The sequence below is a fragment of the Boleophthalmus pectinirostris genome, unplaced genomic scaffold, assembly GCF_026225935.1.
Source record: "Boleophthalmus pectinirostris isolate CB_2022bp ecotype Guang Dong unplaced genomic scaffold, ASM2622593v1 HiC_scaffold_6, whole genome shotgun sequence".
Lineage (NCBI taxonomy): Eukaryota > Metazoa > Chordata > Actinopteri > Gobiiformes > Gobiidae > Boleophthalmus > Boleophthalmus pectinirostris.
In genome coordinates, this window is record NW_026571447.1 from 42,154,315 (window position 1) to 42,169,314 (window position 15,000).

General features: G+C 53.9%; 1 protein-coding gene across 2 annotated transcripts in view; it reads right to left on the reverse strand.

The window, feature by feature from the left end:
• Positions 1-13,770: 13,770 nt before the first annotated feature.
• Positions 13,771-15,000, reverse strand: part of rpp25l (ribonuclease P/MRP 25 subunit-like) — a 6,698-nt gene continuing 5,468 nt past the window's right edge. For both annotated transcript variants that reach the window (XM_020934317.2, XM_055163618.1), the window contains exons 3-4: positions 14,655-14,856; positions 13,771-14,256 (exon numbers count right to left, since the gene is read on the reverse strand). In XM_020934317.2, the coding sequence (XP_020789976.1) occupies positions 13,960-14,256; positions 14,655-14,856 (499 nt within the window). In that variant the 3' untranslated portion in view covers positions 13,771-13,959. The remainder of the gene's footprint in view (positions 14,257-14,654; positions 14,857-15,000) is intronic.

Genomic DNA, 15,000 nt, shown 5'->3' on the forward strand with positions numbered 1-15,000 from the left:
AGACCTGGACTAGACTAGACTAGACCTAGACCTGGACTAGACCAGACCTGGAGACCTGGACTAGACCTAGACCAGACCTGGACTAGACCAGGACTAGACCAGGACCAGACCTGGACTAGACCAGGACTAGACCTGAACTAGACCTGGACTAGACCAGAACTAGACCTGGACTAGACCTGGACTAGACCAGGACTAGACCTGGACTAGACCAGGACCAGACCTGGACTAGACCTGGACTAGACCAGGTCAGTGGTTGAAGGATCAGCTCCGGTCGTGTGGGCGTCTCTCCGTCTGCCCCGGGGCAGCTGTGGCGTGTGCAGTGACTCACGGAGCAGAGGACGGTCCGGGTCTGGTCCGAGACCGGGACCTGGTCCAGACCTGAGACCAGGACTGAGACGCAGCACAGGATCACACCCAGAGACAGAAGCTCCTCCTGGGACACGGACCTCCAGAGCCCCAGCCTGAAAGAGAACCAGGACTAAACCAGGACTAGACCAGGACTAGACCAGGACTAAACCAGGACTAAACCAGGACTAGACCAGGACTAAACGGACTAAACCAGGACTAGACCAGGACTAAACAGGACAGACTAGGACAAACCAGGACTAGACCAGGACTAAACCAGGACTAACCAGGACTAACAGGACTAACAGGACTAGACCAGGACTAGACCAGGACTAAACCAGACCCAGACTAAACCAGGACTAGACAGGACTAGACCAGGACTAGACCAGGACTAGACTAACAGGACTAGAACCAGGACTAAACCAGGACTAAACCAGACCAGGACTAAAGGACCCAGGACTAGACCAGGACTAGACCAGGACTAGACCAGGACTAACCAGGACTAGACAGGACTAGACCAGGACTAAACCAGGACTAGACCAGGACTAACCACCAGGACTAAACCGGACTAGACCAGGACTAACCAGGACCAGGACTAGACCAGGACTAGACCAGGACTAGACCAGGACTAAACCAGGACTAAACCAGGACTAAACCAGGACTAACCAGGACAGGACTAGACTAGACCAGGACTAAACCAGAACCAGGACTAGACCAGGACTAGACCAGGACCAGGACTAAACCAGGACTAGACCAGGACTAGACCAGGACTAGACAGACTAAACCAGGACTAAACCAGGACTACCAGGACTAAACTAGGACTAAACAGGACTAAACCAGGACTGAACCAGGACTAGACCCAGGACTAGACCAGGACTAAACCAGGACTAAACCAGGACTAAACCAGGACTAGACCAGGACTAGACCAGGACTAAACCAGGACCAGGACTAACCAGGACTAACCAGGACCAGGACTAAACCAGGACTAAACCAGGACTAAACCAGGACCCAGGACTAGACCAGGACCAGGACTAGACCAGGACTAGGACTAAAACCAGGACTAACCAGGACTAGAACCAGGACTAAACTAGACCAGGACTAAACCAGGACTAGGACTAGGGACTAGACCAGGACTAGACCAGGACTAGGACTAGGACCAGGACTAAACCAGGACTAAACCAGGACTAAACCAGGACTAGACCAGGACTAGACCAGGACTAAAGGACTAAACCAGGACTAGACCAGGACTAGACCCAAAACTAGACCAGAACTAAACCAGGACTAACCACCAGGACTAAGACTAACCAGGACTAGACCAGGACTAAAACCAGGACTAAACCAGGACTGAACCAGGACTAAACCAGGACTAAACCAGGACTACTAGAACCCAGGACTAGACAGGACTAACCAGGACTAAACCAGGACTAACCAGGACTAACCAGGACTAACCAGGACTAAACCAGGACTAGACTAAACCAGGACTAAACCAGGACTAACCAGGACTAGACAGGACTAGACCAGGACTAAACCAGACCAGGACACCAGGACTAAACCAGGACTAAACCAGGACTAAACCAGGACTAGACCAGGACTAACCAGGACTAAACCAGGACTAAACCAGGGACTAAACCAGGACTAAACCAGGACTAGAACCAGGACTAAACCCAGGGACTAAACCAGGACTAAACCAGGACTAAACCAGGACTAGACCAGGACTAGACCAGGACTAAAACTAAACCAGGACTAGAACCAGGAACTAAACCAGGACTAACCGGACTAGACCAGGACTAAACCAGGACTAACCCAGGACTAGACAGGACTAAAAGGACTAGGGACTGCCAGGACTAAACCAGGACTAGACCAGGACTGAACCAGGACTAGACCAGGACTAGGACTAGACCAGGACTAACAGGACTAACCAGGACTAAACTAGGGACTGAACAGGACAGACCAGGACTAAAACCAGGACTAAACCAGGACTAAACAGGACTAGACCAGGACTAGACAGGACTAAACCAGGACTAGAACAGACCAGGACTTAAACCAGGACTAGACCAGGACTAGAACCAGGACTAAACCAGACTAACCAGGACTAAACCAGGACTAGACCAGGACTAGACCAGACTAAACCCAGGACTAAACCAGGACCAGGACTAGACCCAGGACTAAACCAGGACTAACCAGGACTAACCAGGAACTAGAACTAAACCAGGACTAGACCAGGACTAAACCAGGACTAAACCAGGACTAGGACCAGGACTAAACCAGGACTAAACCAGGACTTAAACCAGGACTAAACCAGGGACCAGGATAAACCAGGACTAAACCAGGGGACTAGACCAGGACTAGACCAGGACTAAACCAGGACTAAACCAGGACTAACCAGGACTAACCAGGACCAGGACTAAACCAGGACTAAAACCGACTAGACCACTAAACCAGGACTAAACAGGACTAAACCAGACTAGACCAGGACTAAACCAGGACTAAACCAGGACTAAACCAGGACTAAACCAGGACTAAACCCAGGACTAACCAGGACCTAGGACTAGACTGACCAGGACTAGGACTAAACAGGACTAAACCCAGGACTAAACCAGGACTAAACCAGGACTAAACCAGGACTAAACCAGGACTAGACAGGACTAGGACTAGACCAGGACTAGGACTAAACCAGACTAAACCAGGACTAAACCANGACTAAACAGGACTGAACCAGGACTACCAACCAGGACTGAACCAGGACTAACAGGAGGACTAAACCAGGAGATAGACAGGACTAGCCAGTGACAACAGGACCAGGACTAACCAGGACTAACCAGGACTGACCAGGAGGCCAGGACTAAGACCAGGACTAGACCAGGACTAAACCAGGACTAAACCAGGACTAAACCATGGACTAAACTAGGGACCAGGACTCCAGGACTTAACCAGGACTGAACCAGACCAGGACTAGACCAGGACTAACCAGGACTACCAACCAGGACTAGACCAGGAACTAGCCGAGGACTGAACCCAGGACTAAACAGGACTAGACCAGAACTAAACCAGGACTAACCAGGACTAAACCAGGACTAGACCCAGGACCTAGAACCAGACTGAACCAGGACTAAAACCAGGACTACCAGACTAGCCGACGAACCAGACTACAGGACTAAACCAGGACTAGACCGGACTAAAGCAGACAAACCAGGATAAAGACTAGACCAGGACTTAAACCAGGACTAGACCGATGAACCAGGAACCAGGACTAAACCAGGACTAACCAGATTAGACCAGGATTAGACAGGATAGGACCAGGACTAACCAGGACTGAACCAGGACTAGACCAGGACTAGAACCAGGACTAGACCAGGACTAAACCAGGACTAAACCAGGACTAAACCAGACTCCAGGACTAACCAGGGACCTAACCAGGACTAAACCAGGACTAAAACCAGGCCTAACCAGGCCTAAACCAGACTAGACCAGGACCAGACAGGACTAGACCAGGAGCTAAACCAGACTAGGACCAGGACTAAACCAGGACTAAGGACTAGACAGGACAGACCAGGACTGAACCAGGACTGACCAGGACTAAACCAGGACTAGACCAGTCTGTCTGGGTCTCGGTTGTCTCAGTCTCAGTCTCGGTCTTCTCGGTTCGGTTGTCTCGGTTCTCTCAGTTCGGTCTCGGTCTCTCGGTTCTGGTCTCGTCTGGGTCGGTCTCGTCTCTCTTCTGGTCTCGGGTCTCGGTCTGGTCTCCTGGTCTCGGTCTCGGTCTCGGTCTGGTCTCGGTCTGGTCCTGGTCTCGGTCCTGGTCTGGGTCTGGGTCTGTCTGAGTCTGGGTCTGGTCTTGGTCCTGGTCTCGGTCCAGGTCTCGGTCTCAGTCCTGGTCTGGGTCTGGGTCTGGTCTCGGTCCAGGTCTGGTCCTGTCCTGGTCTGTTCTGTCCTGGTCCAGGTCTGGGTCTGGTCCTGGTCTCGGTCCTGGTCCTGGTCTGGGGGTCCAGGTCTGTCCTGGTCTGGGTCTGTCCTGGTCCGGGTCCGGTTCTCGGTCTGGGGTCCGGTCTGGGTCTGGTCTCGGTCCTGGGTCCAGGTCTGGTCTGGTCCAGGTCTGGGTCTGGTCTGGGTCCTGGGTCGGTCTGGGTCTGGGTCTGGGTCTGTCTCGGGTCTCGTCCTGGTCTGGTTCTGGTGGTCTGGGTCTGGGTCCTGTCTCGGCTGGTCCTGGCTGGGTCCAGGTCTGGTCTGGGTCCTGGTCTGGGTCCAGGTCTCGGTCTCGGTCCTGGTCTCGGTCCTGGTCTCGGTCTGGGTCCTGGTCTCGGTCCAGGTCTCGGTCCTGGTCTGGGTCCAGGTCCGGGTCTGGGTCTGGTCCTGGTCTCGTCTGGTCCAGGTCCTGGTCTCGGTCTGGGTCCTGGTCTGGGTCCTGGTCTGGGTCTGGGTCCTGGTCTGGGTCCTGGTCCTGGTCTGGGTCTGGGTCCTGGTCTGGGTCCTGGTCTCGGGTCTGGGTCTGGGTCTGGTCTCGGTCTGGTCCTGGTCTGGTCCAGGTCTGGGTTCTGGTCCTGGTCTGTCCAGGTCCTGGTCTCGGTCTGGTCTGGGTCCTGGTCCTGGTCCTGGTCCTGGTCTGGGTCTGGTGGGTCCTGGGTCGGGTCTGGTCTGGTCCTGGTCCTGGGTCTGGTCCTGGTCCTGGTCTGGGTCTGGGTCTGGTCTGGGTCCTGTCCGGTCCTGGGTCCAGGTCTGGGTCCTGGTCCTGGTCCGGGTCTCGGTCTGGGTCCTGGTCTGGGTCCTGGTCTGGGTCCTGGTCTGGGTCCTGGTCCGGGTCCTGGTCCAGGTCCGGGTCTGGGTCTGGTCCTGGTCCTGGTCTGGTCTGGTCTGGTCTGGTCTGGTCTCTGGTCCCAGGTCTCGGTCCTGGTCCAGGTCTTGGTCCTGGTCTGGGTCTGGGTCCTGGTCTGGGTCGGTCTGGTCCGGTCTCGGTCCAGGTCCAGGTCCTGGTCTCGGTCCCGGTCCAGGTCCAGGTCCTGGTCTTGGTCTCGGTCCCGGTCCAGGTCCGGGTCTCGGTCTGGGTCCTGGTCTCGGTCCAGGTCTGGGTCCAGGTCTGGGTCTTGGTCCAGGTCTGGTCCTGGTCCTGGTCTCGGTCTGGGTCCAGGTCTGGGTCCTGGTCCTGGTCCTGGTCCGGGTCTCGGTCTGGGTCCTGGTCTGGGTCTCCTGGTCTCGGTCCAGGTCTCGGTCCTGGTCCAGGTCTTGGTCCTGGTCTGGGTCCTGGTCCTGGTCTCGGTCCAGGTCTCGGTCCTGGTCCAGGTCTTGGTCCTGGTCTGGGTCCTGGTCTGGGTCCTGGTCTGGGTCCTGGTCTGGGTCCTGGTCTGGGTCTGGGTCCTGGTCTGGTTCCTGGTCTGGTCCTGGGTCTGGGTCTGGGTCCTGGTCTCGGTCCCGGTCCAGGTCCAGGTCCAGGTCTGGGTTGTACCTGCGCGTGCGTTGGCCGAGGACGAGGAGGCTGAGGCTGAGGAGGAGGACGATGCTGGAGGCGGTTGCCGTGACGACGTAGAGCCTCAGAGTCACGTGACGCGCCTGAGTCCAGACCGCGGTCCGGTCCGGCGGCGGGCGGCCCCCTGCACACAGAGGCTCTTTACACACAAACCCTGAGTCATGAGGACGAAGTGTAAAAACACGGAGGAGCTGAGACCTTTGAACCGCAGACGAGGAAAATCCAGGATCAAACTCTGATCGACGGAATTAAACTCTCCAACCACAACAAGACTGTTCCCTGAAACAAGAACCAGGACCAGGACTAGACCAGGACTGGACCAGGACTGGACCAGGACTAGACCAGGACTGGACCAGGACTAGACCAGGACTGGACCAGGACTGGACCAGGACTGGACTGACCAGGACTGGACCAGGACCAGGACTGGACCAGGACTGAACCAGGACTAGACCAGGACCAGGACTGGACCAGGACTGAACCAGGACTGGACCAGGACTGGACCAGGACTGAACCAGGACTGGACCAGGACTGGACCAGGACTGGACCAGGACTAGACCAGGACTGGACCAGGACTGGACCAGGACTGACCAGGACTGGACCAGGACTGGACCAGGACTGGACCAGGACTAAACCAGGACTGGACCAGGACTAGACCAGGACTAGACCAGGACTAAACAACAGAAAAATCATGTCACAAAATCAAACTTCACCTTGAAACTGGGTCAACTCCAGAATCGCCGTCCGCTCCCCTCCACGGAACTGAACCAGACCCTGAAACAGACCGGGTTTAGTCCTGGTCTAGTCCTGGTTTAGTCCTGGTCTGGTCCTGGTCTGGTCCTGGTTTGGTCCTGGTTTAGTCCTGGTTCAGTCCTGGTCTTACAGTGACTCCGTTGAAGCTCGTGGTCTTCAGGGCCTGTAGAAGTTCTTCTGCGTTCAGCTCTGGGTCTCGTGGCGCGTTCAGGTTCTGGTTCTGGGTCTGGTTCTGGGTCTGGTCCAGGACTCGGTTCAGGGCCAGAGCCGCGAGCCACACGGCGTCGTAGGCGAACCCGTGCAGCGGCGCCTCCTTCAGGCCGGACGAGGTGAGGCGGCGCAGGTACAGACTCTCGTACTCCTCCGAGCTCTGACCAGAACAAGAAGAAAACCTCAACACGAGACGATTCACGAGACGATTCACGAGACGATTCACGAGACGATTCACGAGACGATTCACGAGATGATCCACACGAACGATTCACGAGACGATTCACGAGACGATCCACGAGACGATTCATGAGACGATTCACGAGACGAAACGATCCACGAGACGATCACGAGACGATTCACGAGACGATCCACGAGACGATCACGAGACGATCATTCCGACGAGACGATCACGAGACGATTCCACGAGACGATTCACGAGACGATCCACGAGACGACGAACGATCCACGAGAACGATTCACGAGACGATTCACGAGACGATTCACGATCCACGAGACGAAACGATCCACGAGACGATTCACGAGACGATCCACGAGACGATTCACGAGACGATTCACGAGACGATCCACGAGACGATCCACGAGACGATCCACGAGACGATCCACGAGACGATTCACGAGACGATCCACGAGACGATTCACGAGACGATCCACGAGACGATCCACGAGACGATTCACGAGACGATCCACGAGACGATTCACGAGACGATTCACGAGACGATACGAGACGATCACGAGACGATTCACGAGACGATCACGAGACGATCCACGAGACGACCACGAGACGATTCACGAGACGATCCACGAGACGATTCGATTCACGAGACGATTCACGAGACGATCCACGATCCACGAGACGATCCACGAGACGATTCACGAGACGATCCACGAGACGATTCACGAGACGATCCACGAGACGATCCACGAGACAAAACGATCCACGAGACGATTCACGACGAGACGATTCACGAGACGATCCACGAGACGATCCACGAGACGATCCACGAGACGATCCACGAGACGAGACGATCCACGAGACGAAACGATTCACGAGACGAAACGATTCACGAGACGATCCACGAGACGATCAGAACATGAATGAATGATTCTTGTATTTTCAGAACTTTGATGTTGAAAACATCTCAAAGTTTTTCCGCTTCATTCTTTCGTCTCTCAACACTTTGTGGTGTAAACTACAGCTGTAGCCACAGCCGCCCTGGGGCAGACTGAAGACTGACAGAAGTGAGGCTGACGATCTGCACCATCAGCCACACTAACACTTTCATACCAGGCAGTGTGGGGGAAGTGTCTTGCCTAAGGACACAACAACAGTTTTTGCTCTGGCGCCTCCTGTACAAACTGATTTTCCCAGAGTCTGATCCAAGTCCAGACCAGGTCCAGACCCAGACCAGGTCCAGACCCAGACCAGGTCCAGACCAGGTCCAGACCCAGACCAGGGCCAGACCCAGACCAGACCCAGACCAGGTCCAGACCCAGACCAGGTCCAGGTCCAGACCCAGACCAGGTCCAGACCCAGACCAGACCCAGACCAGGTCCAGACCCAGACCAGATCCAGGTCCAGACCCAGACCAGGTCCAGACCAGGTCCAGACCCAGACCAGGTCCAGACCCAGACCCAGACCAGATCCAGACCCAGACCAGACCCAGACCAGATCCAGACCAGGTCCAGACCCAGACCAGATCCAGACCAGATCCAGACCCAGACCAGGTCCAGACCAGGTCCAGACCCAGACCAGGTCCAGACCCAGACCCAGACCAGATCCAGACCAGATCCAGACCAGGTCCAGACCAGGTCCAGACCCAGACCAGATCCAGACCCAGACCAGATCCAGACCCAGACCAGGTCCAGACCCAGACCAGGTCCAGATCCAGACCCAGACCAGGTCCAGACCCAGACCCAGACCCAGACCAGGTCCAGACCCAGACCCAGACCCAGACCAGGTCCAGATCCAGACCAGGTCCAGACCAGACCCAGACCAGGTCCAGACCAGGTCCAGACCCAGACCAGGTCCAGACCCAGACCAGGTCCAGACCCAGACCCAGACCCAGACCAGGTCCAGATCCAGACCAGGTCCAGACCAGACCCAGACCAGGTCCAGACCAGGTCCAGACCCAGACCAGGTCCAGACCCAGACCAGGTCCAGATCCAGACCCAGACCAGGTCCAGACCAGACCCAGACCCAGACCAGGTCCAGACCCAGACCCAGACCCAGACCAGGTCCAGATCCAGACCAGACCCAGACCAGGTCCAGACCAGGTCCAGACCCAGACCCAGACCCAGACCAGGTCCAGACCCAGACCCAGACCAGGTCCAGATCCAGACCAGGTCCAGACCAGACCCAGACCAGACCCAGACCAGGTCCAGACCAAGACCAGACCAGGTCCAGACCAGACCCAGACCAGGTCCAGACCAGGTCCAGACCAGGTCCAGACCAGACCAGATCCAGACCAGGTCCAGACCAGACCCAGACCAGGTCCAGACCAGGTCCAGACCAGGTCCAGACCAGGTCCAGACCAGGTCCAGACCAGGTCCAGACCAGGTCCAGACCTCTAAGCTGAGATCTGACAGGATCAGACTTTGACAAACTGTGACCACAAATTTATTCAGTAAAAAATCAAGTTTGTGATTGAAACAGAATAAAGACGAGACACAAACAAGAACCTGAAAAAGTCCTGTTATTTTGGGATCTGATACTTTGGTGAGTTTGTAAATGTAAAATAATCTTAGTCGTTTGTTGAGCTGATTTAAATACTTAAATACTGTAGATGTTAGTCCTGGTTTAGTCCTGGTTTAGTCCTGGTTTAGTCCTGGTTTAGTCCTGGTTTAGTCCTGGTTTAGTCCTGGTTTAGTTCTCACCCTCCCGGAGACTCCTGGCTCCTGGTTGAACCTCAGACCTTGGACTTGGACTTGGATGGAACCTTCTGCGGCCGTGAGGAGACTCTGGGTGGAGCAGAGAGACCGAGACCAGCCCAAGGACCCGAGGGACCCGAGGGACCCCCCGCCCACGGCCCCAAGGACCAACCACTGCACCCGGGGCCCGAACAGGGACAGAGAGTGGGCCTGAGGACAGAGAGAGAGAGTCCTGGTTTAGTCCTGGTTTAGTCCTGGTTCAGTCCTGGTTTAGTCCTGGTTTAGTCCTGGTCTAGTCCTGGTCTAGTCCTGGTCTAGCCCTGGTCTAGTCCTGGTTTAGTCCTGGTTTAGTCCTGGTCTAGTCCTGGTCTTACGCAGCAGAAGATCTCAGAGGCAGAGTCTTCTTCAAACTGAGCGATGAAGATCCTCACGTCTTGGTCCTGCAAACACAAAACATCTCAGACAGTGTGGAGTGGGACCTCAGAGACCTCAGAGACCTCAGAGACCTCGGGGACCTCAGAGACCCCGGGGACCCCGGGGACCTCGGGGACCTCAGAGACCTCGGGCACCCCGGGGACCTCAGAGACCTCGGGGACCTCAGAGACCTCGGGGACCTCAGAGACCTCAGAGACCTCGGGGACCTCAGAGACCTCGGGGACCCCGGGGACCTCGGGGACCTCAGAGACCTCGGGCACCCCGGGGACCTCAGAGACCTCGGGGACCTCAGAGACCTCGGGGACCTCAGAGACCTCAGAGACCTCGGGGACCTCAGAGACCCCGGGGACCTCAGAGACCTCGGGGACCTCAGAGACCTCGGGGACCTCAGAGACCTCGGGCACCCCGGGGACCTCAGAGACCTCGGGGACCTCAGAGACCTCGGGGACCCCGGGGACCTCAGAGACCTCGGGGACCTCAGAGACCTCGGGGACCTCAGAGACCTCGGGGACCTCAGGGACCTCAGAGACCTCGGGGACCTCAGAGACCTCGGGGACCTCAGAGACCTCGGGGACCTCAGAGACCTCAGAGACCCCGGGGACCTCAGAGACCTCGGGGACCTCAGTACCTTGAGCTGTTTGAGGGCGGAGCAGGCGTCGTGTGAGAACCTGACAGAGGACAGGACCTGGACCTGAGCCTGGTCCAACTGCAGCAGAAGGTCTGTGAGGGACTGAGGACACACACCAGAGTCTCCGGGTTAAACCTGCAGCGCGGTCTGGACCGGGTCTGGACCTGGTCTGGACCTGGTCTGGACCGAGCTCACACACACAGGCAGAACATGCAAACACACACACCCCGACACACACACACAGACACAGACATACACACACACACACACAGACACACACATACACACACACAGACCTGGGTGATTTGTGGGGTCTTCTGGGAGATCAGACCGACTCTGGTCCAGTTCAGGGTGTTCAGGAGCTTCACCAGGGCCCGATTCAACCACCAATCAGACGGCACCGTGCTGAACATGTGACCCCGCCCCCTCCAATGAGAGAGCGGAGGGGGGCGGGGCCAAGAACGACACCTGCAACAAGAAGTAGACCTGGTTCAGTTCTGGTTTAGTTCTGGTTCAGTCCTGGTTCGGTCCTGTTGTGGACCTGGTTCTGACCTGGACCAGATCGAGTGCAGGTAGCGCAGGTGAGATCAGTGATGTCACAGAAGGACACGCCCCTCCCAGCAGCAGCAGCGGCTCAAGCCCCGCCCCCTTCAGCTCGAACAGCGACTTGAGCGTCGCCGCGGGGTCGTCCTGAAAAACACACAAACACGGTCTACGGGAGGGCATCTGACACAACCGGACACATCACAGACTTTTGTGACGTGAACAACACGTTTGGTACTGGACTTTTGTGCTCGTCACAGTTTGTCCAGAACCAGCACCATGTTCAGCACCAGGTCCATCAGCGTCGTGGCACCAGGACGTCCTCGACCGGAGCTTCATCATCCACTTTGTGATTGTGTCATGTGACTCCGGCCGTGTGTCCTGGACACTCGGGTGAAGAGAGTCAGAGCTGTAGACTCCACCTGGTGGTGAGTTGGTTCACTGGTGGAGGAGGAAAGACCTGCAGGTCGTTGGCTCCTGAAGCACCTGATGGAACCAACGGGTCAAACGTGCTGCAGCTCGTGAGGTCACAGAGACAAAATGTCTGAGCCGGGAGGAGGAGGAGACCCAGGACACTGGAGGGACCATGTCTCTGGACTGGACTGAGAACACCTCAGGTCCCACTGGAGGAGCTGGAGGAAGTGTCTGGGGTGATGGAAGTCTGGGAGTTTCTGCTCAGACCCTGAGACCTGATTCTGGATGGAGACACACGGGGAGGGCATCTGACTTACCCCCTCCAGTCTGTGCAGCTGCAGCTCGTGGTTCTTCAGGAGTCCAGGATGTTCCTTCAGATCCTCCAGAGCCAGAGTCAGAGCCAAGACCAGAGCCGAGTCCGGACCAGAGACCAGAGCCGAGTCCGGACCAGAGACCGGACCAGAGACCAGAGCCGAGTCCGGACCAGAGACCGAATCTGGGACTGGCCCAGAGTCAGAACCAGAGTCAGGACCAGAGTCAGGACCAGAGTCAGGACCAGAGTCCGGACCTGGGACCATCCACAGAACCGGGATCGGGACTTTGACCTGGGACCAGACCAGGACCGAGACCCAGTCCAAAACCAGGACCAGAACCAGAAACTGACGACCCATCAGAAGAGAGAGAGACAGAAGAGAGAAAGAAGAGAGGGAGGACAGAGAAGGAGAGAGAGAAAGGAAAGTTCTGACAGGAAAAAGGCCGAGCGCTTGAAGAAAGAGAGAATGAGAGAGAGAGAGACGAGTGAAATGAAGAGAGAGAGAGAGAGAGAGAGAGAGAGAGATAAAGGGGGAGGAGGCTGAGAACGAGAGAGTGAGTGAGAGAAGCTGAAGGGAGGACAGGAGCGAGGACTGAGAGACAAATGAAGAAAAGGAAAGAAAAGAGAGAAAGAGATGAAGAGAGAGAGAGAGAGAGAGAGAATAAGATGTGGAGCAGAGGAGGGGGAGAACAGCGCTGAGTTAATCCTTTAAGTTTGAGGATCAGAGGGCACCAGCTGCTCCTGTCACACCGCACCTGTCACACCGCACCTGTCACACCGCACCTGTCACACTCATTTATTTAAATTTTAAATCAAATCTTAAGTGCACGTTTTCAAACTGTTTATAATACTGTATATCTATATTTTATTTTGACTTGTACATTCAAATTTATATAATTATGTTTTATTTATGCTAATTATTATATTTTTTCTTTGTTCTTATTTTATTTTGTGATTTTATTTTGTATTTTTTTATATTTTATTTTATATTTTTATTTTATTTTCTGATAATTTTATATTGTTTTTTTATTTTATTTTGTGATTTATTTTTGTTTTGTTTTTCTTATTTCTATTTTGTATTTTTATTTTATTTTGTGATAATTTTATATTGTATTTTTATTTTTTTTATTTTGTATTTTAATTTTTTTAATTTATTTTGTGATTTTATTTTGTATTTTTTTTTATATTTTTATTTTATTTTCTGATAATTTTATATTGTTTTTTTTTTTATTTTGTGATGATTTTATTTAGTATTTTTATTTTTATATTTTATTTTATTTTGTGATGATTTTATTTAGTATTTTTATTTTTATATTTTATTTTATTTTGTGATTTTATTTAGTATTTCTATTTTTATATTTTATTTTGACTCCTGTGTTTAAATCTTTTCCCTGTGGATTAAAGTTTGTCTAAGCTTTTATACTGTGAGTTTTGTTGAATTTAAGGCTTGAAAATATTTGTGCTGAATATTTAAAAGGTGAATTTTTTATTATTTGTTTTTATTTCAGAAACTCAAATTCAGAATAAAATAATTCCTTTTTTTTTTTCATAGTTTAAAAATTCAAAGTGAGAAATTGAGCGTGATTTAAAATTCTAAATCTAACAGAACAAAATAAAATAAAACTTAAATAGAAATGAGAATTTACTCTGATTACAAATGTTCATTAATCTGCAGTTTCCCCGTCAAAGAAAGAATTTAAAAAACCTGCTGCACTTTAAAGCTCCACACGGAACCTTCTCAAACTGAAACCTGAAAACCTGAGCTCATAAAACAAAGTCAGATTCAGAAAATAAAACTTTTATTTTACAGTTTTACACAAATCCTTAAACTTCAGAGAGTCCCTCCAGACGGCCTCCAGGAGCCGCCAAAAAACAAAAAAAGTGCATCAAAATCTGGGCTTTTTCAGTCTGTGCTCTGAAAACTAAACCAGGACTAAACCAGGTCCAAACCAGGTCCAAACCAGATCCAGTTCATTTGGCCTGGGGTCTCTGGGGTCTGTTTTCTCGGTGCGGCCTGGCTCCGCCCCCTCTCCTCTTTCTGCTTCCCGGTTTGTGTTCCGTGGCCCCGCCCCCCGGCTCCCGATTGGCCCACAGGTCGTCGTAGCGACCGGGGGTCTGGTATCCCGGCGTGCACCTGTCGAGCGGCGCGGCGGAAAGCAAGATCCAGATACACGGGGTCTTCCTGGTCACCGTGAGCGAGTCCAGACCCAGACCCGGATCTACGGGGTCCCACGAGTCCAAGACCGAAGAGTACGACAACTGAGTCACCTGCAACACACACACCGGGGTCAGGACTAAGACCAGGGACTAGACCAGGGACTAGACCAGGGACTAGACACGGGACTAGACCCGGGACTAAGACCAGGGACTAGACCAGGGACTAGACCCGGGACTAGACCAGGGACTAAGACCAGGGACTAGACCAGGGACTAGACCAGGGACTAGACCCGGGACTAAGACCAGGGACTAGACCAGGGACTAGACCCGGGACTAGACCCGGGACTAGACCCGGGACTAGACCAGGGACTAGACCAGGGACTAGGACTAGACCAGGGACTAGACCAGGGACTAGACCAGGGACTAGACCCGGGACTAGACCAGGGACTAGACCAGGGACTAGACCCGGGACTGGACCGGGTCTGGACCGGGTCTGGACCTGGTGGTACCTGGTGCAGTCCGGGGACTCTCCTCTTGACGATCTCGGCGCAGGTCACGGCTTTAGACGCTCCTTTCCCCACAGCGGTGAAAACCACACAGCGGCTCGGAGACTCTGGACCGGACCGGGACTCTGGAGGGTCTGGACTGGGCTGGTCTGGACTGGGCTGGTCTGGACTGGTCCGGTCCGGTCGTGGTTCTGGTCCTGGTTCTCTGGGTTGAACAGATGAGACACAAAAGCAGCTGTGATGAAGTGGAGACATTTTGGTTCCAGTATCACAGTGTTTCCCAAACACTGGGTCGCGACCCTCGGGTCACAAGAGATTTTTGTTGGTTTTTCCTCGTCCTGATCTGCAT